The sequence below is a fragment of the Dendropsophus ebraccatus genome, chromosome 3, assembly GCF_027789765.1.
Source record: "Dendropsophus ebraccatus isolate aDenEbr1 chromosome 3, aDenEbr1.pat, whole genome shotgun sequence".
NCBI classification, from domain to species: Eukaryota; Metazoa; Chordata; class Amphibia; order Anura; family Hylidae; genus Dendropsophus; species Dendropsophus ebraccatus.
The window spans coordinates 115,709,088-115,732,769 of record NC_091456.1 but is presented as its reverse complement, the minus strand read 5'-3'; the positions used below and the strand labels follow the sequence as shown (position 1 = coordinate 115,732,769).

The following is a 23,682-nucleotide window of genomic DNA, read 5'->3' as shown; positions in this document are numbered from 1 at the left end:
TTGCATGGGGAAAGAACTACACCTCTTTTTATGATGGAATATGCCTTAATTTCACTACTTATCCTATTCATTCCAGATGTACCTTGCACAGGTAAGGTATTACACATCGGTTTCTACAGTACATACACTCAGTCCACTGAGCACTACAGAAAAATGCTGTTCATTCCTGGTCTTTCTAACAAATGAAACCAATTAAAACCATATTTTAGATGTCTCCCCATAGGAAATAATGTTCATTCTTTTTCTTCATTCTTTTTGTTCATGCTTTTTAGTATGTCCCGGGTTTAGTGTGGGTTCCCAAACTGTATTTCTTTCTGGTTGGGCCAAGCCCGAATACCCACATGTCCGCTCATCACTATTCGCCCATCACTGTCATGTACTTTCAGCAGTACCACACACCTTTCCCCCATCAGTTTCCTCAGTTGGACACTATCATGTGCATGCATGTGCCAAACTCTTACACACCAGCACAAACTCAGCTACTAGTCAGTGAACTCCCCTCTCTCCCTCTAAGTGGGCTATACGCCCCTCTATGCACAAAGAAATAGCTACTGATTGTTCGGAACCTGAGGGAGGGGGGAAGGGATGAGATAATTCCTACAGCACCATATGTGACGACTCTTCTCTCGTCATATCCGCCGCGCGTCTTTCAGTGTAAAATGGCGGCGCTCAGCAGCGAGCAGGTGGCCAGTGTCGGTCGGTTACTGCTGGATACGAGTCTCCCATTACCGGCCCGATTCCGCGCACTGTTCACACTTCGCAACCTTGGTGGAGCTGAGGCCGTGGAGTGGATCGGGCGCGGGTTTGGTGATGAGTCGGCGCTTTTAAAGCATGAACTGGCCTACTGCTTGGGGCAGATGAGAGATTGCCGGGCGCTGCCCATACTGAGAGCGGTGCTGGAGGACCGCAGCCAGGAACCTATGGTGCGCCATGAAGCAGGTAGCTGGCAGTATAATGCACATTATTGGTGTGGTAGGGTACACCGGGTTGTACTTTAACATTAGATGGCGACAAGTTAATATTTTATATTTCTTGTATAACTGATGTACTCCAGTGCTTTTTGCATATACTGTATATCGCAGTACCTGGCCTGTGTGGGCTCAGTGTATAATGGGTATCGCAGTGCCTGGCCTGTGTGGGCTCAGTGTATAATGGATATCGCAGTGCCTGGACTGTGTGGGCTCAGTGTATAATGTGTATCGCAGTGCCTGGCCTGTGTGGGCTCAGTGTATAATGGGTATCGCAGTGCCTGGCCTGTGTGGGCTCAGTGTATAATGGGTATCGCAGTGCCTGGCCTGTGTGGGCTCAGTGCATAATGGATATCGCAGTGCCTGGCCTGTGTGGGCTCAGTGTATAATGTGTATCGCAGTGCCTGGCCTGTGTGGGCTCAGTGTATAATGGGTATCGCAGTGCCTGGCCTGTGTGGGCTCAGTGTATAATGGGTATCGCAGTGCCTGGCCTGTGTGGGCTCAGTGCATAATGGATATCGCAGTGCCTGGCCTGTGTGGGCTCAGTGTATAATGTGTATCGCAGTGCCTGGCCTGTGTGGGCTCAGTGTATAATGGGTATCGCAGTGCCTGGCCTGTGTGGGCTCAGTGTATAATGGGTATCGCAGTGCCTGGCCTGTGTGGGCTCAGTGTATAATGGGTATCGCAGTGCCTGGCCTGTGTGGGCTCAGTGTATAATGGGTATCGCAGTGCCTGGCCTGTGTGGGCTCAGTGTATAATGTGTATCGCAGTGCCTGGCCTGTGTGGGCTCAGTGTATAATGGGTATCGCAGTGCCTGGCCTGTGTGGGCTCAGTGTATAATGGGTATCGCAGTGCCTGGCCTGTGTGGGCTCAGTGCATAATGGATATCGCAGTGCCTGGCCTGTGTGGGCTCAGTGTATAATGGATATCGCAGTGCCTGGCCTGTGTGGGCTCAGTGTATAATGGATATTGCAGTGCCTGGCCTGTGTGGGCTCAGTGCATAATGGATATCACAGTGCCTGGCCTGTGTGGGCTCAGTGTATAATGTGTATCGCAGTGCCTGGCCTGTGTGGGCTCAGTGTATAATGGATATCGCAGTGCCTGGCCTGTGTGGGCTCAGTGTATAATGGATATCGCCAAACTAGAATTATTTTGTTTTTTTTTTTGTTTAAAGAGTACTTATCATATAGTGGCAGGATACACTGCAAAAAAGTTGGTGGGCTGCCTGTGTGGAGTTTTTCTGCCTGACCCCTTGACTGTATATACTTACAATGCAGTCAAAGGCTGTGCCGGAAGAACTGTCTCTGGCGCCCACCAGCAGGATTTTTGCAGTGTATCCTGCCACCCGCTCCAAATGATAGATACTCTTTAATTGCACTAAACTAGGGCTGCTTCTTCAAAAAAATAGACTAAGGGCCCTATTACCAACAAATTATCTGACAGATTTTTTTAAGCCAAAGCCAGGAATGGATTTGAAAAGAGGAGAAATCTCCGTCTTTCCATTACCTGTTCTGTTTATAGTCCATTTCTGTCTTTGGCTCAGAACAATCTGTCAGATAATCTGTTGGTGTATTAGGGCCCAAGTCTTTATAGTACTAGCAGCACCAGCCTCCCCACTCACCGGTAGCGCAGGAGACTTGGTATCATTTGTTTAGTGGTATATCGCCCAGCCCTACAACACAGCTATTGTGTGTGGCTCTGTTATCTTTATGGTGGTGTCACCTGTCACTGTACTCCTGTATCTGCTGATAAGAAGGGCACTGTTGTGAAACCATCCATACAGAATAGGTCTCGGCTTAAGGCCCTATTACACGTAAAGATTATCAGCCATGTTCGGCTGTCAACTGTCCTGTGTAACAGAAGGCAACGATCAGCTAACATGAACGATGTCAGCTGATCGTTGCTGTCGTTTGTATTTCAACATGTTGAAAGACAAACGACTGTGATAGCAGGGATATGCTCCTGTCGCTCCGTGGAATATCCTCTATGGGCTGCCCGGACAATCTAGCAATCACCCGAGCAGCCCCCCCTGTACTCACCTGCTTGCTGCCGCCGCATGTAGTGCCGGTGGCAGTGAGCGGGGAATGAGGAGCAAACGAGCGCTGACAGCGCCCGTTTGCTCCTCTGTCACCCCTTTTAATAGAGATTTTAGTTTTAAGACAAGTACCCAAAACTGCAAGATCCCTAAATAAAGCCTCTCCTGCTCTTGACAGTTCCTGCCATGGACAGAGGGGGTGGCAGAGAGCACTGTCAGACTAAAAAAAAAAACACCATTTCCTGCAGGTCATATAGAAGCTGAAGACTTGAGATGGTAAAACAGAATGAATTTAGAAATCTGTAAAACTTTCTGATACCAGTTGTTTTAGCTAGACAACCCCTTTAACATAATCCTAATTAAATTAATACATTTCTGATTACACATTCTAGCACATCTCTATTCAGCCACAGTCCCCAAGATTTCTGAATTAGTGCTTTGATTTAGCCAAATAAGGGTCCACTTACACAGAAAGATTATCTGCCAAAGATTTAAAGCCAAAGCCAGAAACAGACTATGAACAGAGATCATGTCGTAAAGGAAAGCCTGGGATTTCTCCTCTTTTCGAATCCACTCCTGGCTTTGGCTACAAATCTTTGGCAGATAATTTTTCTGTGTAAATGGACCCTTAAGGCACTACTACACCAAAAGATATGACAGATTTTTTTCAGCCAAAGCCAGGAATGGATTTGAAAAGAGGAGAAATCTCAGTCTTATCTTTACTACCTGATCTCTGTTTATAGTCCGTTCCAGACGTTTGCTGAAAAATTCTGTCAGATAATCTGTCAGACATCTTTTGGTGTAATAGGGCCCTTAAATCAAGTTTTTTTTTTTTTTAATCTGTTTTTCCATTGCAAGTAAACGCCCTACTACACAGAGTGATGATCTGCCCAATCAGGCCAATTCGTCAGATTGTTTCATGTACCGTATTTTCCGGCATATAAGGCGACTGGGCGTTTAAGACGACCCCTGACTTTTAATCAGATTGTCAGGGATTCGCTTTATATGCCGGAAAATGTTAACCCCTACCTGACCGCAGCCCCAGGCAGGGGTTAACTGCAGCTAAACTAAGGGAAAAAAAAAAAAAGTTAACTCACCCGGGCCCTGTTCCCGGCCTCCGCGCGTCTTCTCCTCCGCTCCCGTTGCCAGCGCAGCCAGTGTGACGTACAATGACTGTGCCTGGAATGCCCAAAGCTCTCCCAAGCAGCCAAGGGCTTCGGGTACTTCCGGAGCCTCCCGAAGCCTGTGTCATTCTTCCGAAGCTCTCCCAAGCATCTGAGCGTCTCCGATTAGACGCTCAGCTGCTCGGAAGACCTTCGGGCATCCCCAGTGCAGTCAGTGTACGTCACACTGGCTGCGCCGGGAACTGAGGCGAATACGCGTGAAGGCTGGGAATGGGCCCGGGTGAGTTAACTTTTTTTTAAATGGTCGCCCCATATGGTGGGGATGCTTGCCATTTTTGGGGTTAAAAAGTCGTCTTATATGCCGGAAAATACGGTAATAAAGACAATGGTCTTACAGGCCTCTTTGCCTGTCAATCATCCCTGCAGAGCAAGCTGACTTAACACATGTATGCAGCCTTGCTGGGAGCCAAACCAGCACAATTGTACTGATTTGGTTCCCTTTACCTCCATCACCTCTGAAAAGCAAGTAAACTTGTTTTCCATTTATTCTCTCACCAGGTGAAGCTTTGGGGGCTATTGGAGATCCAGAAGTTCTGGAGCTGCTGATAAAGTATAGCCAGGATTCAGTTATAGAGGTAAGTGTCTATGTCTAGTTACTAGTGATTATTCTGAACTTTGGTACCACAATCATAAAATCTCTATAGCATTTGTTCAAAAACTCAATTGGAGTAATTTGGAGGATGTTCACACAGGAAGAAAAAGTCGGTGTACAGTATTAGGTGTACTCACTGTATATACTGACAGCAGCTCCCTGTGTACCTCATAGAGCTAAAATCAGGCTCCCCCCTCCAGGCTGGGCTGCCCTGCTCTGTTTTGTTTCTGTCCATAAGATGGCCGTCATGGAGCAGCATGTGACCATGCCCCGCCCCCCTGTGTCCTCCATAGACATACAAAATACACACTGGCGCAAAGGGCCATTAGCCCAAAGGGCCCCGGATCACCTCTGGTAAATCAATTAAAACGTAACTTTTAATAAACTAATAGATACTAAAATATATGAACACCGTGATAAAGTTAAAAACACTCTCCCACAGTCCGCTAATACTTGTATGTCTATGTCCACCAGCCGGTGGTACTCTATATAAACACTGAATAGCTGCAGACTACTCTATCTAGAGACTGTGGAAGTAGCTGATTAAAACCTAACACACCGCCACCACAACAAGTTTCACCCCTAAACGGGCGTCCTCGGGTGTAGGGCAAATGGCGGTGACCCCTGGTGCGGTAAAGACTTATATATGCTCCGTTCATGACGTAATGGGGGGCGGGGAACAAAATAACAGCCAATGAAATGAATTACGTAACAGCCTATATCTAGAATGAGCTCACCACTCACCTCACTATACATCATCAATCAGTGCCGTGGCGACAGCCAATCAGTGGCACTGATACAAGTAAACCAATCTGCTGCCAGAGACCCTCCTCCAATCATGTTGGATGGAGATACGTCATCAGTCACATGAGTAATGACGTCCGATGTCCAGTGGAGCGCAGGCGCCCTCACTTAGAGGTAAACACTTGTACAATCTATCTATTGCGCCTGCGCATCTATAACAACTAGAGGGTATATACCGGCGCATGCACGAGGACTTTAACATGTAAAACTGAGATAATGGTTGGCGCATGCGTGCGGACTTAAAGAAATATGAAGAATGAAGAAAAATTAGTGAAGCTAACTGTGAGGAAAAATTAGTGAGGCTAATGAAATGATATAGATTGCCTTAATATACAAAAAGTATTAGGAAGAATGTAATAATTAAATGACAAAAGTAATTCCCCAAAAAAGGAACCCCAACGCCAAAAAACAAATAATACAGAGAATATACAATAAACATGAACTAGCTGACCTCAATACTTATAAATGACACTAGCTATCACAAGACCCCCACTGCTGTAGAGCCGCAGGGACCCAGACAAATGTCAGCCACAATCCATCACTGAGGGGTAACATTAGGGAATTAATATGATAGGAAATTACATAAACAGGTAAGTATATAAACAATCCATGGAAAGTAATTGCATATAAGTATCAAGCCTAAATTCCTGCATAGGGCAATGCCATGGCACAAATCGATCTTAATAGAGAGGATCAAACTCCATTTAAAAGTCACATTGGCATAAGCCTTGTATTACCCAATACACAAATATTCACAAAAAGTGGTTATGATATTATTGGCTGCCACTGACACCCCTCCTACGAGAATAAGTCCAAACTAGTTCCAAAACCAAAATAAAACCGCACCAAAGAAAAAATCACGGGTGATAATAAGTAACATAAATTCAACACTGAAAACAATGAAAAAGTGAAATGTAATATTTACAGAAAAGCAGCATATGAGAAACCCTCATCAAGTCCATCCGGACTCAGACTAGAAAGACGAAAAATCCACCTCGCCTCTTCAGGGAGCAACTGTAGATCCAGATTGCCCTTGCGTTCTCCCAGTTTAATGTGGCATATACCCCGTATTTGTAAATGTTTGAAATCACCATTATGGAACGCATGTACGTTTAGCGACAGAGGTGTGTCCTGAGATGTGCGTATGCAACTCAAATGTTTGGAGACTCTTCTTCTCAACTCCTGAATGGTCTTACCGATGTATAATTTATTGCAACCACATCTTATTGCATACACCACTCCTCTGGAACTACAGTTTATAAATTGTCTAATCTGATAGATTTTGCCGTCGGTAGGATTGATGAATTCCTGTGTTTTACTCATATATTGGCAAAACCCGCAATGGCCACAAGGATATGAACCCAAAACGCTAGGGCCTCTGATAATTTGTCCACCACCATGATGACTGTGAACCAGCAGGTCACGTAAGTTTTTGCCTCGCCGATGCGTAATGTTAGGTCTTTGTCCAACCACTTCCCTCAAATCTTCACCTAGCAATAAAATGCCCCAATATTTCTGTAATCTCTTAATTTCAATTAAGAGTCATAAGTCCCTATGCACCTGATGATATTGTTGGGACTAGATACAGTGGTGTTTGTCGTGAAAAAGGGTCGAGCGGTCACTGGCACATGCTCTATGATATGCCCTTTTCAGGGGTTTTCTTGGATATCCACGTGATGTGAAACGAGACTGTAGATTTCTGCATTTACGTTGGAAATCTTGTTCACTGGAACAGTTCCTTTTGGCACGTAAATATTGTCCCGTTGGTATTCCATTTTTTAACGGGACAGGGTGCCAACTGATCCAATGTAACAAGTTGTTTGTCGCAGTAGGTTTACGGAATATATCCGTTTGGATATTCAAATCATCATCAATACTTACTGTGATATCCAAAAATGGCACTTATTATTTTAACCCCTTAAGGACAGAGCCAATTTCGATTTTTGCGTTTTCATTTTTTACTCCTTGTGCTTAAAAGGCCATAGCACTTGCATTTTTCCACCTAGAAACCCGCATGAGCCCTTATTTTTTGCGTCACTAATTGTACTTTGCAATGACAGGCTGAATTTTTGCATAAAGTATACTGCGAAACCAGAAAAAAATTCAAAGTGTGGTGAAATTGAAAATAAAAACGCATTTTGTTAATTTGGGGGAAATGTGTTTTTACGCCATTCGCCCTGGGGTAAAACTGACTTGTTATCCATGTTCCGCAAGTCGTTACGATTAAAACGATATGTAACATGTATAACTTAGGCCTTATTCACACGTTCCGTAATTTACGGATCCGTATTTCCGTATCCGAGTTAGTGCACATTGAAGTCCATTGGGCTATTCACACGATCAGTAGCAGAAATGGATGAAAATCAATCCATAAAAAAAAAAAGGACATGTCCTAGTGCGGACCCTGTGCGGACCCTGATTTTTTTACGGATCCTCTCATTGAAATCAATTGCGTACGGATTGTAACATGTTGGCATCCGTATTTCCGCAAAAAAATCCGGATGAAGTGCATTGAAAAGCAATGAGTAGTAAAAAAATGGAATTACGGAAATACGGATGGAATACGGATGTCCAATCCGCAATTTCTCACGGGTTGTTTCAGGACCAGAAAAAAATACTGAACGTGTGCATAAGGCCTTATATTGTATCTGATGGCCTGTAAAAAAATTCAAACCATTGTCAACAAATATACGTCACTTAAAATCGCTCCATTCCCAGGCTTATAGCGCTTATATCCTTTGGTCTATGGGGCTGTGTGAGGTGTCATTTTTTGCGCCATGATTTGTTTTTTCTATCGGTACCTTGATTGCGCATATACGACTTTTTGATCGCTTTTTATTACAGTTTTTCTGGATTTGATGCGACCAAAAATGCACAATTTTGCACTTTGGGATTTTTTTGCGGTGACGCCATTTACCGTGCGAGATCAGGAATGTGATTAATAGTTCAGGCGATTACGCACGCGGCGATAGCAAACATGTTTATTTATTTGTTTACTTTTATTAATAACCTGGGAAAAGGGGGGTGATTCAGACTTTTATTAGGGGAGGGGGCTTTTTACTATTAACAACACTTTTTTCTCTCCTCATCTTCACGACGGCACCACAGGAGTTAACTCTACCCCCTAGGGACAGGAAAAAGCACAAACACGAGAGGTTAAAAGCCCCTCCCCTTCCCACAATCACCAGTGCTTTTTCCTGTCCCTAACAGGGCAGGCACGAGAGGTGGGGGATCCGTCGGGAAGATGAGAACCCCCATGAAGAAAGAAGACAAGCATTACCCCTCAGCTGGGTCGATCGAGGTTCACCCTCCTTCCTCCCGGGAGCAGCTGTGGATCTTCGGGTCCGGGGTAGCGGGGTGGTCCAGTCATCTGGCCATCCTGGTGTGCGGAGTCTGCTGGAATCCCGCCCTCCGGGTCGGCTCTCCAGGCGCAGGCAGACTCAGGATTGACCCGCCGCCAGGTAAGTAATAGCGGACTTGCCTGGAGGCGAGTGCGGGGCCTACTTCCGGTGCGGCCTGGCGTTCTGACGCTCTTCCGGTCGCGCGGTTTCACCGGAAGTGGGGCGGCGGGTCACAGTGACGTCCTCACGTTACGTGGGGACGTACTGACATCACACCCGGAAGTAGTACTCCGGAAGCGCAAAATTCAAACCGCTGGGACAGAGTACATAAGAGGAGCGGGTCGTCCGATCTGATGAGGTCTGATCAGTCGGGATGGAGTCCTCTTCCTCCTCGGCAGCCGCTGCTGCGCCTGATAAGTCTCCCAAGGTGTCCCAGGCGGTGAGTGCTCATATATGTGTGTATCTTTGTGTGTATTTTTTTACTTTTACACCTATACTAGAAGCCCCCCTGGGGTTAGGGTTATTCCCCCCTGGGGGACTTCTAGTATAAGAGCTCTGATCTCTCATAGAGATCTCTGCAGCATAGATATGCTGCAGAGATCCATGAGATAGGCACTCGTTTACTTCCGGCTGCTGCAGCCGGAAGTAAACGAGTGCCGAGCCGGGGACGGCGCCATCTTGGAGCAGTCCCCGGCCGGCTTCAGTAACGGAGAGCGCTCCTCCGGGATAACATCCCGGAGGAGCGATCTCCCCACTAGACACCAGGGATGACGCTGCGTCCGGTAATCGGATGCAGCTGTCAACTTTGACAGCTGCATCTGATTACTGTATTAGCGGGCACGGCGATCGGACCCTGCCCGCTAATACCTGCGGTCCCGGGCTACAAGCAACACACAAGCAAATATACGCCCTATGTCGTTAAGGGGTTAAAGAGAGAAAGGGACCGCGATGGGGAGCACTTGTGCACCTACCTACCCAATAGTGATGTCACGATACCAGAATTTTGAGTTCGATACCGATACTAACTTTTTTATTTCGATACTCCAATACCAGTTCGATACTTAGTAAAGTATAAAAAAACAAAATACAGTGGTAGAAATAGAATACCCCTGCACTATTACAGTGATACCAATTTTTGGACTATTTTTATTTTATTGTGTTAAAAATAAAGTTAGTGATATCTGTCTAAGGCAGCTCTGCTGCATCAGCTGTCACTAAGGCAGCTCTGCTGCATCAGCTGTCACTAAGGCAGCTCTGCTGCATCAGCTGTCACTAAGGCAGCTCTGCTGCATCAGCTGTCACTAAGGCAGCTCTGCTGCATCAGCTGTCACTAAGGCAGCTCTGCTGCATCAGCTGTCACTAAGGCAGCTCTGCTGCATCAGCTGTCACTAAGGCAGCTCTGCTGCATCAGCTGTCACTAAGGCAGCTCTGCTGCATCAGCTGTCACTAAGGCAGCTCTGCTGCATCAGCTGTCACTAAGGCAGCTCTGCTGCATCAGCTGTCACTAAGGCAGCTCTGCTGCATCAGCTGTCACCAAGGCAGCTCTGCTGCATCAGCTGTCACCAAGGCAGCTCTGCTGCATCAGCTGTCACCAAGGCAGCTCTGCTGCATCAGCTGTCACCAAGGCAGCTCTGCTGCATCAGCTGTCACCAAGGCAGCTCTGCTGCATCAGCTGTCACCAAGGCAGCTCTGCTGCATCAGCTGTCACCAAGGCAGCTCTGCTGCATCAGCTGTCACCAAGGCAGCTCTGCTGCATCAGCTGTCACCAAGGCAGCTCTGCTGCATCAGCTGTCACCAAGGCAGCTCTGCTGCATCAGCTGTCACCAAGGCAGCTCTGCTGCATCAGCTGTCACCAAGGCAGCTCTGCTGCATCAGCTGTCACCAAGGCAGCTCTGCTGCATCAGCTGTCACCAAGGCAGCTCTGCTGCATCAGCTGTCACCAAGGCAGCTCTGCTGCATCAGCTGTCACCAAGGCAGCTCTGCTGCATCAGCTGTCACCAAGGCAGCTCTGCTGCATCAGCTGTCACCAAGGCAGCTCTGCTGCATCAGCTGTCACCAAGGCAGCTCTGCTGCATCAGCTGTCACCAAGGCAGCTCTGCTGCATCAGATACCTTGACTGCCCACACAGCTGCTATCTGCACCAATCACCAAAATTGCTGAGGAAGAGGAGGTCACACAGGATCCCACACAGACTATAGCCAGAGCAAGGCCGACCCCCCCCTTGTCACCCCCCACATCACTGATGTCTGCTCCTCACAGCCCCGTCCCCTCCCCCACCTGCCTGCCGGCTGGATCCTCACATGTGCTGCACATCCACCCGCCTCCTCCGTCCTCCTCTCCTGGACCTCCTGCTCTCAGTCTTCTCTCCCCAGCCGCCCAGACCTCTGTGCAGCTCCGGCTCCGCTGCAGAAATCATTTCCCTGATAACGGAGTCTGGCCGAGCCGGACTCTATTATCAGAGAGACACCGGCAGCGGGGGTCTGCTACACACAGTAGCCGACCCCTGCTGCATACGGAGTGGTTAGATGCCGCTGTCAGTGTGACAGCCGCATCTACACAAGTGCCGGCTATTTGAAAATGGCGCCGCTGGGAGCTGAGGGAGAGCCGCGCAGCAGAGGTGATCGCAGGGGGCAGGGAGAGGCATACAGAGAACACGGCCGGCGCTCAGATAGCCGCCGGCCGTGTTCTCTGCACTGTACTTTATGCACTGCACTATTATGCAGCGTAACATGAAGTATCGATACCAGGAAATCCTGGTATTGAATCGTTTTTTTGCCCGAAATATCGATAGTAGTATCGATATTTCGGTGCATCGTGCATCCCTACTACGCAAATTTATTTTTGTGGTGGTGGGAGCACTTTCACGTTTTTAATGAGGATTTGAGTTTTTTCACCAGTCACATTTTATTTTGGGGCGGTTTATTGATGATGTTTTGATTTTGTGGGCGGGGGAACGGATTTGTTTGTGGACTTTGTCGACATATTGAATAACAACGACTTGGGGATGCATTTTACTTTTGAAATTCAGAAACAGTCCATTAAATAACAACGACTTGGGGATGCATTTTACTTTTGAAATTCAGAAACAGTCCATTAATTTTTTGGATATCACAATAAGTATTGATGATGATTTGAATATCCAAACGGATATATTCTGTAAACCTACTGCGACAAACAACTTGTTACATTGGACAAGTTGGCACCCTGTCCCGTTAAAAAATGGAATACCAACGGGACAATATTTACGTGCCAAAAGGAACTGTTCCAGTGAACAAGATTTCTAACGTAAATGCAGAAATCTACAGTCTCGTTTCACATCATGTGGATATCCAAGAAAACCCCTGAAAAGGGCATATCATAGAGCATGTGCCAGTGACCGCTCGACCCTTCTCGCGACAAACACCACTGTATCTAGTCCCAACAATATCATCAGGTGCATAGGGACTTATGACTCTTAATTGAAATTAAGAGATTACAGAAATATTGGGGCATTCTATTGCTAGATGAAGATTTGAGGGAAGTGGTTGGACAAAGACCTAACATTGCGTATCGGCGAGGCAAAAACTTACGTGACCTGCTGGTTCACAGTCATCATGGTGGTGGACAAATTATCAGAGGCCCTAGCGTTTTGGGTTCATGTGCTTGTGGCCATTGCGGGTTTTGCCAATATATGAGTAAAACACAGGAATTCATCAATCCTACCGACGGCAAAATCTATCAGATTAGACAATTTATAAACTGTAGTTCCAGAGGAGTGGTGTATGCAATAAGATCGGTAAGACTATTCAGGAGTTGACAAGAAGAGTCTCCAAACATTTGAGTTGCATACGCACATCTCAGGACACACCTCTGTCGCGACATGTACATGCGTTCCATAATGGTGATTTCAAACATTTACAAATACTTTCATGTTTTGCCTTGTATGGCTGTGTGCGGGGTTATTTTTTGCACTGTGATCTGCAGTTTTATTCGGTATCACGTTTGTATATATGTGACCTTTTTTGATCACTAATTTTTTTGGGGGGTGGGATGTGACCAAAAATCAGCAAATTTGTACTTTGCTTTTTTAGTGCTTACATTGTTTACTCTGATCGTTTTATAGTTTGAGCAATAACACTTCAGCTATCAGGCTATGCTGGGGGTAGTGGCTATAATTCAGGTGGTTTTCCAGACATTAACATGTTTGACTTGGACTCAAAAGTGTGATGATCAATCCCTGTACAGCACTATATCAGCATATTTGATGGATTAATCATCACTATATTAAGGACACGGAGCAGTCATTTTCTATGGATGTTGGACTCGTCTCTAATGATTAGCATATAGCGCGCTCACAGCTTCAGGCGGCGATTTCTCCACACCGGGTCTAGGAGCGGGACTTCCAGGAAGGGGTAAGTATCCGAGGCTCCACCAGGAGGTTGGACGGGCTCTGCCCCGGATGTCAGGTTCCTTTTAAGTCTTCTCCAACATGTAGTCCCATTTTTATATATCTTTTAAAGGGGTGCTCCAGCGTGGGGGCACTTTTTTGGGGGGACCGGGGAGGAGGTGGCTGAAATAAGACGTCCACTTACCTCCCCGGTTCCAGCGGCGGGTCCTGCATCACGGCTCTCCGGTGCCTGGTTCCCGGCCGCTTCCTGGTGTCTGACGCCGCCCGAGACGCTACGTCTCAGGGCCGCTCAGCCACTCAGTGAAGGAGGCGGGATCCGTTTGAAGTCCGCTCGGATCCCGCCTCCTTCACTGAGTGGCTGAGCGGCCCTGAGACGTAGCGGCCTGGCACCGGAGCGCCGTGATGCGGGACCCGCCGCTGGAACCGGGAAGGTAAGTGGACGTCTTTTATTTCAGCCACCTCCTCCCCGGTCCCCCCCAAAAAGTGCCCCCACGCTGGATAACCCCTTTAACTGAGGCTTAGGGAAGGAATCCAGAAGTGTCTGAAGGACAATAGCAGAATGGACTGCTTCTTCATGTCCACAATAAATGCCCCTAGGCCTGGCTGCTGTGTCTATTCACCGACAGCTGCAGCAGTCTGCAGGGTATGTCAGTGAGAAAAGCTGAATAATTTGGTCTACTATGTATCAGAGACGTTACACAGTGCCAAGGATGCCTTCAGGAAAAGTGCCCTAGACACTTCCCCCCCTTAGTAAGTGAGAGCAGGCTTAGGGGTAACAAGGTGTGTCCACAAGATGGCAAGTGAGCTTTGTGATAAAATTGTATGAGAAAACTGTGTGGGTGGGGTAGTATGAGTCGCAAGGTGGTAGGGGTTTGTCTGAGGGATGACGTGGGAGACAGCAGAGGGGACACAAATGGCTGGAGCAGATTGGGAAAGTAGTAGAAAAATAAGACAGGGACTGTTTGGGGACTATATTGAAAGGGAAGGGGCACAAAGTGATGGGTGGTCTGGAGCAGAGAGACACAAGTTAGACATAAGGGGTGGAGGGGCATTTGGGGAGTGGGTAGGGTGCTCCATGGAGGAGAGCACAAAATGGCAGCTGATCTTGAGGGATAAGAGGGGCTGAAAAATGGGTAGAGAGCTCTGGCCTTGTTGTGGTCCCTAGAGGTGGTTAGGGAGCAGATGAGGCAGCTGTACCCAGGCTGGTGGGGTCCAGGGATCAGATGTTTTGTACTGGTCCCAGATGGCACCTGCAATAACTGGACATATACTGTATAGCACATCCTGAGGGTATGTTCCTCTAACTGCCACTACAGGATATACATGCAGGGGCACCCCCATTCAGTGTACAGCAAAATAAGGCCAGGCAGTTTTGTACTGCAAAACCTACATGAAAAATTAAATATTAATGGCTTTTCTTCAGGGGTCATGTACTTAGCAGGTGGCTCATGATGTATACTCTTTGAGTGTTATCTATGAGGAGCAGAGTTGTCACCTCATTGGCTCACAGGTCACGCTCTCTGACCTCTGCTGATAGCCTGTAACCCCTGCTGCACTGCTCACAGAAGAGACAGGAGAAGTGTGATTTATTACCTGTTCTTTCTGCTGTGTCCCAACACTGCCCTGCCTCACACAGATAGTATTACTCAAACTCTGCTGCTGACAGGAGCCCTGTGCTGGGGCAGGGGTAATTATGGGAGCCGGCAGACGCTGCAGTTGCTCCTTACACAGATCACCCATGCCTGCACACGGCTCCTCTCAGCTGCTTATGAGGATGCCTATACCGGTATCACTGCCCCCTCATCGCTCTCTTCCTCCATGCTGCATAAGTACTCACACTCGAGGAGCAGCTGGAGACAGAGGCAGGCTAGGCAGTCTGAAAGCAGACAGACAGGAAAGGGTTACTCGCCGGGCAGGTCATTTCCCACAGACTGTCAGTTGTGACAGTGGCATCTACACAGTTACATACCCACCACATGCCATAGCTGTGTGCCAGCTATTAGAACGGACGGAAGGCCGGGAGGGAGGTGACACCAGAGGGCAGGGGTCAGCACCCAGAGAACATGACCAGCACCTAGCTAGCCGTCTGCCATGTTCTCTGCTCTATACTTTGTTAAGCTGCGTTATTAGGCAACTTAACATAAAGTATCGATACCAGGAAATCCTGGTACCGAACCGTATTTTTGCCTGAAATATCGATAGTAGTATCGATATTTCTGTGCATCCCTAATGAGGTACACAGGTAGCTACTGTCAGTATATACAGTGAGTACACTTACTAACACTGTACACTGAACTATTTTACTATAAAGTGGCCAACCCCTTTAAGAATTTTTCATGTGGTTATCTGTTTCTGTTGTGGACTTCTCCTCCCCCAAGGTATTCAAGCAAAGCTATATTTACTTATGTGCACTGGATGATAATAATAATAATTAATTTATTTATAAAGCACCCTTAATTCCAGAGCGCTATACAATAGATAGGCAACAGGCAGTAACAATACAAGATCAGAAAACATTACATGAAGGCAAAAGACAGACTGGTACATTGGGGAAGAGGACCCTGCCCGCGAGGGCTTACAATCTATAGGGTATCGGGAGAGAAACAGGAGGTAAAGTGCAGCCATTCAAGTGTGATGCAGAGTTATTGTAGGTTGTAGCCTAGTTTGAAGAGGTGGGTTTTGATGGTGGATGAGAGCCGTATGTGTCGGGATAGCGAGTTCCAGGGTATGGGGGAGGCTCGGGCAAAGTCTTGGAGGCGGTTGTGCGAGGTACGAACAAGGTGGGAGCGCAGACGGAGGTCACTGGAGGATCGAAGGTTGCGTGAGGGACGGTAGCGGGATATCAGGTTAGAGATGTACGGAGGGGACAGGTTGTGGATGGCCTTGTAAGTCATGGTCAACAATTTAAAGTGAATACGTTGGGCAATGGGGAGCCAGTGGAGGGATTGGCAGAGGGGAGAGGCTGAGGCAAAGCGAGGGGAAAGGTGTATTAGTCGGGCAGCAGTGTTAAGGATAGACTGGAGGGGATCAAGGGAGTTAGCTGGAAGGCCAGAGAGGAGGATGTTACAGTAGTCCAAGCGGGACATGAGGGCATGTACCAATAGTTTGGTGGAGTCAGGGGTGAGGAAAGAGCGCATTCTGGAAATGTTTTTTAAGTGAAGGCGACAGGAGGTGGTCAGGGCCTGAATATGTGGTTTAAAGGACAGGGCAGAGTCAAAGGTGACCCCAAGGCAGCGGACTTGGGGGACAGGGGACAGAGTGCAGCCATTGATAGTGATTGACAGATTAAAAGGCGGGGTGGAGCGAGATGGGGGAAAGATAAGTCCTGTTTTGTCCATGTTGAGTTTTAGAAAGCAGGAGGAGAAGAAGAATTCTCCTCCTATTGATGACAGGCCTTTTTCTATTCATGTGAGGAGCCTCATTAACAGGGGGACAATTGGGTGCACTGGGGACGCTATGCCAACCTTCAATGCACTAAACATCCTCATCTACATATACTGAAAGCAGACCATAACTGCACAACAGGGCGGTGGAACTCCACATGAACAGCACTGATGTGCAGCGCCGATAAGTATGAAAAACATCTGCCAGCTTATGTGCTGATACATTCATTTTAAAGAGACTCTGTCAGTAGGTTTATAGTGTCCTATCTAAGGGTAGCATAAACTATTATCAGAGAATCTAAACAGGATGATGTATCACTTACATTGTTTTGTGCAGCTGATTCAGAGAAATCCTTCTGATTGATATGGACAATAAGTAGTGTCATCCATTATGTGCATAAGCTCTGTAGTCCTGGATATTCTTAAAGGGGAAGTCCAGGCAAAATAATTTTAAGATGTTATTGCCCAACAAAAGTCATGAAACTTACTAATAGACAATCATAGGAAATGCACCTATAGTGCATTTTCTTTGCACTTACTACAGCATGGCGTGTTCAGGTCTCCTGCGGCTCCAGTCTGTCCCACTGCTGCTTCAGGTTCGGCAGTTTTTGTGACGTGACTTTACAGGCCTAAACAGGCCATGCAGTAGTAAGTGCAGAGAAAAATCACTATAGGTGCATTTCCCATAATACGTGTCTATTAGTGATTTTCATAACTTTTGTTGGGCAGTAACATATCTTAAAATTATTTTGCCAGGGCTTCCCCGTTAAGGAGCAGAAAATTCCTCCCAGCAGCTACTGATTGGCAGTTATCTATCCATGCTGTGTATAGGCGGTCCCCTGTCAATCAGCAGCTGAGGGGGAGGGGTGTGGCAAGATTCCTATTCTTCTGCATACTAAAACAGCTGAATAAAATGATTTAAGCTACTATGACCTTATTTCCTTAGTAGCCTAGGCTTGTTGCTGTTTACTGCTCGCCTGTAATAACATGCATGGATGATTGAATGTTGCAGGCTGCATCACTTATGTCGATAAGGTCCTCCTTGGAGCTGGAACAGAGATCAGTGAAGGTGGTGATCCAGCCAATGAGACTCCCACTGGCATTTGGTTCACATATTGGAGACTTGTTGTGAAATCCACATTAACATTCTGCATCACTGTACCTGTCTTGAACTGTACTTTCGTTAATAAAAAAAAAAAAAAAAAATTGACACATGTCAAAAGTTTTGTTCCACAATTGATTGTTGGAATGAGCGGATAGACAGGCTCCGCAATGTCATCTGCGTTGAGGCCCCGCCCCTCGGTGGCTAGTCTAATGGGCCAAACTTAAAGGGGTGGGGCTTAGACCTCCTAGGCCGGCCCATTCCAATGGCTGATGAAGGGGCATGGCCTAGACAGCAGTGTCATGGAGGGGCCCATGGCGCTTATGTGTGTGGGGCATAGTGGCACAGCGGCCGTGAAGCCCCACCCAGGTGGCACAATCCATCAGTGATAAAAAGCATTTTTCACTCGACCAAGCACTAGAAAATCTATTATAAATTAAGGTATGAAAAACTGCAGAATTTAGGCTTTACAGCTGTGTAGAGAATTCCTCATACAGAAAGGGGGTGACCGTATCAGAATGGATAAAAAAAGCCTTTTTTTTTTTTTTTTTTTTTTAAATCTCCAGGTCGCGGAAACATGTCAACTTGCCATTAAAAGGATAGAATGGCTTCAGAGCAATCCAGATGCTCCTGATGATAACCCTTTCTTCTCAGTGGACCCTGCTCCTCCTGCTGTGGAAAAAGATGTACCAGCTCTGCGTGCTGTCTTACTAGACAACAGCTTGCCACTATTTGAACGTTATCGTGCCATGTTTGCGCTGCGAAATATTGGTGGAAAAGAGGCAGTCCTGGCATTGACAGATGGTAAGCCACTTATTAATGCTTTCATGCACATCGGAGACTAAAAGCCAGAAACAGGAGATCTTCAGAAATGCTTGTACTTTTAAAATGTTTAATGGGGTTATCCAGGCTTACAAAAACATGGCCACTTTTTAGAGATGAGCGAATATACTGTAAGGGACAAGGCGCTTTGCTTCGTCCTATCTGAATTCCGCTTATCGGGCTGCAGCGCTTTGAAGTGCGCTCCACTCCCTGCCACTCCTTTCCAGGTGCTGGAAAAAAGATGGATCCCATCCTGGGAAACTGGGAGAAGATTCCCAGGACGGGATCCATCTTTTCCCAGCACCTGGAAAGGAGCGGAGCACACTTCAAAGCGCCGCAGTCCGATGAGCAGAATACAGATAGGAACAAAGCGCTTTGCTTCGTCCTTACTGTATATTCGCTAATCTCTAGCCACTTTCTTCCAGAAAGTTTTGGGTATGGTTTTGCAGCTCAATTGCATTGACGTTTATGAAGCTCAAGGGTAATGTTAACTCCACCTGTTGACTTGAAAACGCCTCAAATTTCTACTACTCTGGGGATCAACAATATTATATAATGTCACTTTCATTAACCCTTTAAGGACCAAGCCAATTTTCATTTTTGAGTTGTCATTTATACCAACTTGCATTTTTTCATCTGCAGACCCACGTGAGCCCTTATATTTTGCGCCACTAATTGTACTTTGCAATAGCAGACTTAATTTTTGCACAAACTATTCAGCAAAACTGGAAAAAATTATTTGTGCGGTGAAATTTAAAATAAAATATAATTATTTTAATTGGGGTCAGGGGGTTAATTTCACGCCATTTGCCCTATGGTAAAACTGATATCTATGTTGATACGATTACTATGATGGCAACTTAGTGTCACTGTCATAACTTTCAAAATTTAAATCAGCAGAAGATGTAATATAAAGCAAGTTTGCAATATAAAGCAAGTTTGCAATTTACATTCATTATATATATATATATATATATATATATATATATATATATATATATATATATATATATATATATATATATATATATATATATATATATATATATTTTTTTTTTTTTTTTGATCATGGGAAAACACAGAACTTCCTGTTTTCTGACATTTTATTCTCTCTCCCCCCCCCCCCCCCCCCCCCAGAATAAAAAGGAAAACAGGAAGTCAGAAAACAGGAAGGCCTGTGTTTCCCAGACCAAAGTTCAGCTTTGTTCTACAGCACGATAACAAAAAAAAAATTGCAAAATGTTCATCTTTTTTTTAATGGTCAGTTTGTATTTTGGCTTAAAAAAAACTGACTTTTGTACATCAGTTTACATCCGTTTGCATCAGTCAGCATCCGTTTTTCTATCCGTTTATTTTTCTTTGGTGTCTTGCTGCTTCTGCACATGCTCAGTGCATAAACAGATGAAAACAAACGGATGTAAACGGGAATACCTTCTGTTTTAGATCCGTCCTCATTGACTACAATGTAAAAAAAACATAAACGGAAGTGCACTTTCCGTTTGTGATCAGTTTTTTGAAATGGAAAGAAAAATACTGCAAACGCTATTTTTTTCCTCTGTTCAAAAAAATGGATCTTGAACGGATTGCATGCAAATGGAGCACAATTAGGGCAAACGGAGCACACTAATATATCATGGGAATCTATGGGGGTTTTAACGGTTCCGACAGTTTCCGTTTTGCTTACTCCAAAACGGAAAAGGTAGACTGAATGGTGCTGGATGGTCAAACGCTGATGTGAACGTAGCCTAACTTGATTTCTTTCACATCCACTGTTGATTTAGATTATGAAAGTTTTAACGACAGTGACACTTTAAACAGCCAAAGAGAAGGAATTGCACAGCACAGTAACAGGTGTTCAAAGGCCGACATACAGAAACTTTTACCTCTTTTTATACGGTAATTGTTGTATGTCATAAGATACCAGGCGAACTAAATTATATAAAAAGAGTACAAATCAATACTTTTAGTAATGATTAACAAAAGAAAACAAGCCCTTAATTCCATTAAGACAATTAAAGGACAACTCCCACAAAAATTTTTTTTTGCTCATTTAACACACATTACAAAGTTATATAACTTTGTAATGTGGTTAAATACCCGGCCTGGCCCCCCACCCCGGAAGTTAAAGAATGTATACATTACCTATTACGATCGTCACGGTCCTCTTCTCCGGGGCGGCATCTGGTGACGACGACGTCAGAGCCGAGGGGCGGTCCGGGTCTTCTTCCTCCTCGGCGTCTTCATGCAAAGTGAATGGGGATGAAAAGGCTGCTGGTGCACATGCGCACCAGCAGCCTTTTCATTGGCTGGAGCGCATCACATGGCTTCCAGCTTGCTTAGCCCTGATTGGCTGAGCTTGCTGGAAGCCATGTGATGCGCTCTAGCCAATGAAAAGGCTGCCGGTGCGCAAGCGCACTGGCAGCCTTTTCCATCCCCTGGACCCGGAAGTCGAAGACATCGCTGGATGGCGGACGGCGGCGACGGAGAGGCGGACGGCGGGCGAATCGAGTGGCGATCGTCACCGGAGAGATGGTGAGTATGGTGTCTGTGTGTGTGTGTGTTTTTTTTTTTTTTTTTTTTGGGGGGTCCCGCGGGAGTTGTCCTTTAAAACAGCAGCATCCTGGACAGACCTATACAATACATAAGGTCCCTCTCATCCACAAACCTTAAACAATAAACAGGGTTTCCCTCGCTGACCAGCAATCAAGATATATATGTCTGCCAGAAAAAAAAAATATGAATTACGTGTATTTACGTCTATAAGGTGCAAAAAGTAACATTTCCTGTCTTATAAGACGACACCTGACTTTTAAGAAGATAGTCAGGGGTTCGCCTTATACACCGGAAAATGTTAAACCCTGCCTGACCGCAGCCCTGTGTTTTGTGTGCTGTTTGTGGATGTTGGACCTCATGTATTGTATAGATCTCTCCAGGATGCTGCTATTCTTTTAAAGTGGTTTTAATGGGATAATTTTCTTTTGTTAAAGGGGATATCCAACGCTACAAAAACATGGCCACTTTTTCCCCCTACTGTTGTCTCCAGTTCAGGTGGAGTTTGCAATTAAGCTCCGTTTATTTCAATGGAACTGAGTTTCAAAACCCCACCCAAACTGGAGACAACAGTAGGGGGAAAGTGGCCATGTTTTTGTAGCATTGGATAACCCCTTTAATCATGTCTAATATAGTATTGATTTCTACTCTTTACTTAATTTAGTATGCCTTATAACATACACTCCCCCCCCCCCCTTTTTTTTTAATATGCTAAATGATAGGCAACTTGAATAACTTTTTATTTTGACAGCATTTAAAGAAAATTAAGACCTTTTAAGAAAACTAAATGTTCCATAAAATTGCTCCATTACCATCCATAACGCTGTTATTTTTTGGTTTAAAAAAATAAAAAAAGTAAACATATTTGGTATCCCCCGAATGCCTATTAAATTCACATTCTTGATCATGCACTGTAAATGGCGTAAGTGCAAAAGTCGCATATAAGCAAGCAATATACCAATCGAAAATACAGCTCATGGAGCAAAAAAGAACATTACATAGCCCCGTAGACCAAAAATAAGTGTTATAAGCAGGGCTGTGAAGTCTAAGTCACAACTCCGACTCCTGAATTTTATCAGGACCGACTCCTGCTCCTTCATAAATGGCCAGTCATATACCAGGGGAGTTATTTATCACTCTGGCTCAGCAGCTTCTCCCTAATGTCCTACACAGGGGGGTAGCTAGGTGTTCAGCCTAGGGGGGGCGAGTGAGTCTGAGTGGGCCCCTAACCAACCTTACCCATAGGGAACCTCAGCAGGTGACAAGGCTTTCTGAATAATAAAGGGATTATTCTTCTACATTACTCATAGTGGATAAAGAGCAGTGTAAGAGGCTTCTACATCTGAAATCTAGAACCACAAAAAAAGTAAAAGTGCTTAAGATTAGAAAAATATAGCTGCCTTCTTCCACAGACAGCACCCCTCTTGTCCTCAGTTTGTGTGTGGTATTCGACTGACGTGAATAGTGCCAAGCTGTGATACCACACACAACCTAAGAGCAGGGGTGGCGCTGTTTTGGAAGAAAGCAACTGTTTTTTTTTTTCTTAGTTCTGGAGAATCCTTTTAACCAGATTATCTTTGCCTAAAAATAATAATGGTATAAGTAATTTTTTAGACATTAAGGCTATGTTTACACTGCGTGTGAGTCCGGTCGCATTTGTACGCTGGCGTACATGTGCGGCTGAAACTACGGGCGTGGGAAAAATCGACATGCGGCCGGATGCGTACGAACAGCAAACATACGCCCGTAGTACAGTTATGCTTCCCTAGCTTGATTCGAAGCGATCTGAAACAGGTCATTTACTTGGAAATCTTCGCCCAGCCCAATAAAACGCATAGAACTTTTTGGATCGAAAAATCAAGTTCAATTTGGCTGAAATAAGTACTTTGTACGGGACCGCATGGAAATCCACGGCCGTGAGTTTCAACATTTCCGTCCTCAAACAATGGTCTTGTTCATTTTTCACGGCGCCGCATACGATCCGGCCGTAAGCTCATATGTAGTGTGCATTGTGTGGGTGTATATTGTATACTTTCAAGGGAACGCATCAACCTCAAAACTACGTGCAGAAACATACGCAGTGTGAACATAGCCTCAAAGGGGTAAACTGGTTGTGATCATACATGTACAATCCAAGATATGTGAGCTGCTATCTAATCTCCTATCTATCATCTATCAATTATCTACTATAGTCCTTCATGCACTAGCATCTTCTCAATGATCACATGTCCTTCATGCACTAGCATCTTCTCAGCCCCGCCCCCTTATGACGTCACCACAGGTCCTTCCTCATCGCTCTGCAGGCTGTCTGCAAAAGAAATAGCTTTTGCAGACAGCATTAAGCCTCTGAGACCTCCAGTGGGCCCCTGCCAGTGTGGGCCCAGGAGCCACTGCCCCCCCCCTGCACCCCCCAAATTTCGCTTATGGTCCTACATGATCCTGGGGCGACTTCTGATGGAATAAGAAAAGATATAAAGCAGCTTCTCCTGTGCGTGCAGTGGATGCAGCCATTCT

General features: G+C 45.8%; 1 protein-coding gene across 1 annotated transcript in view; it reads left to right on the top strand.

The window, feature by feature from the left end:
• The first annotated feature begins 454 nt into the window (after positions 1–454).
• Positions 455–23,682, top strand: part of DOHH (deoxyhypusine hydroxylase) — a 28,511-nt gene continuing 5,283 nt past the window's right edge. Inside the window, exons 1-3 of the mRNA XM_069962561.1 lie at positions 455–939; positions 4,686–4,762; positions 18,363–18,600. Coding sequence (XP_069818662.1) covers positions 660–939; positions 4,686–4,762; positions 18,363–18,600 — 595 coding nt within the window. The 5' untranslated portion in view covers positions 455–659. The remainder of the gene's footprint in view (positions 940–4,685; positions 4,763–18,362; positions 18,601–23,682) is intronic.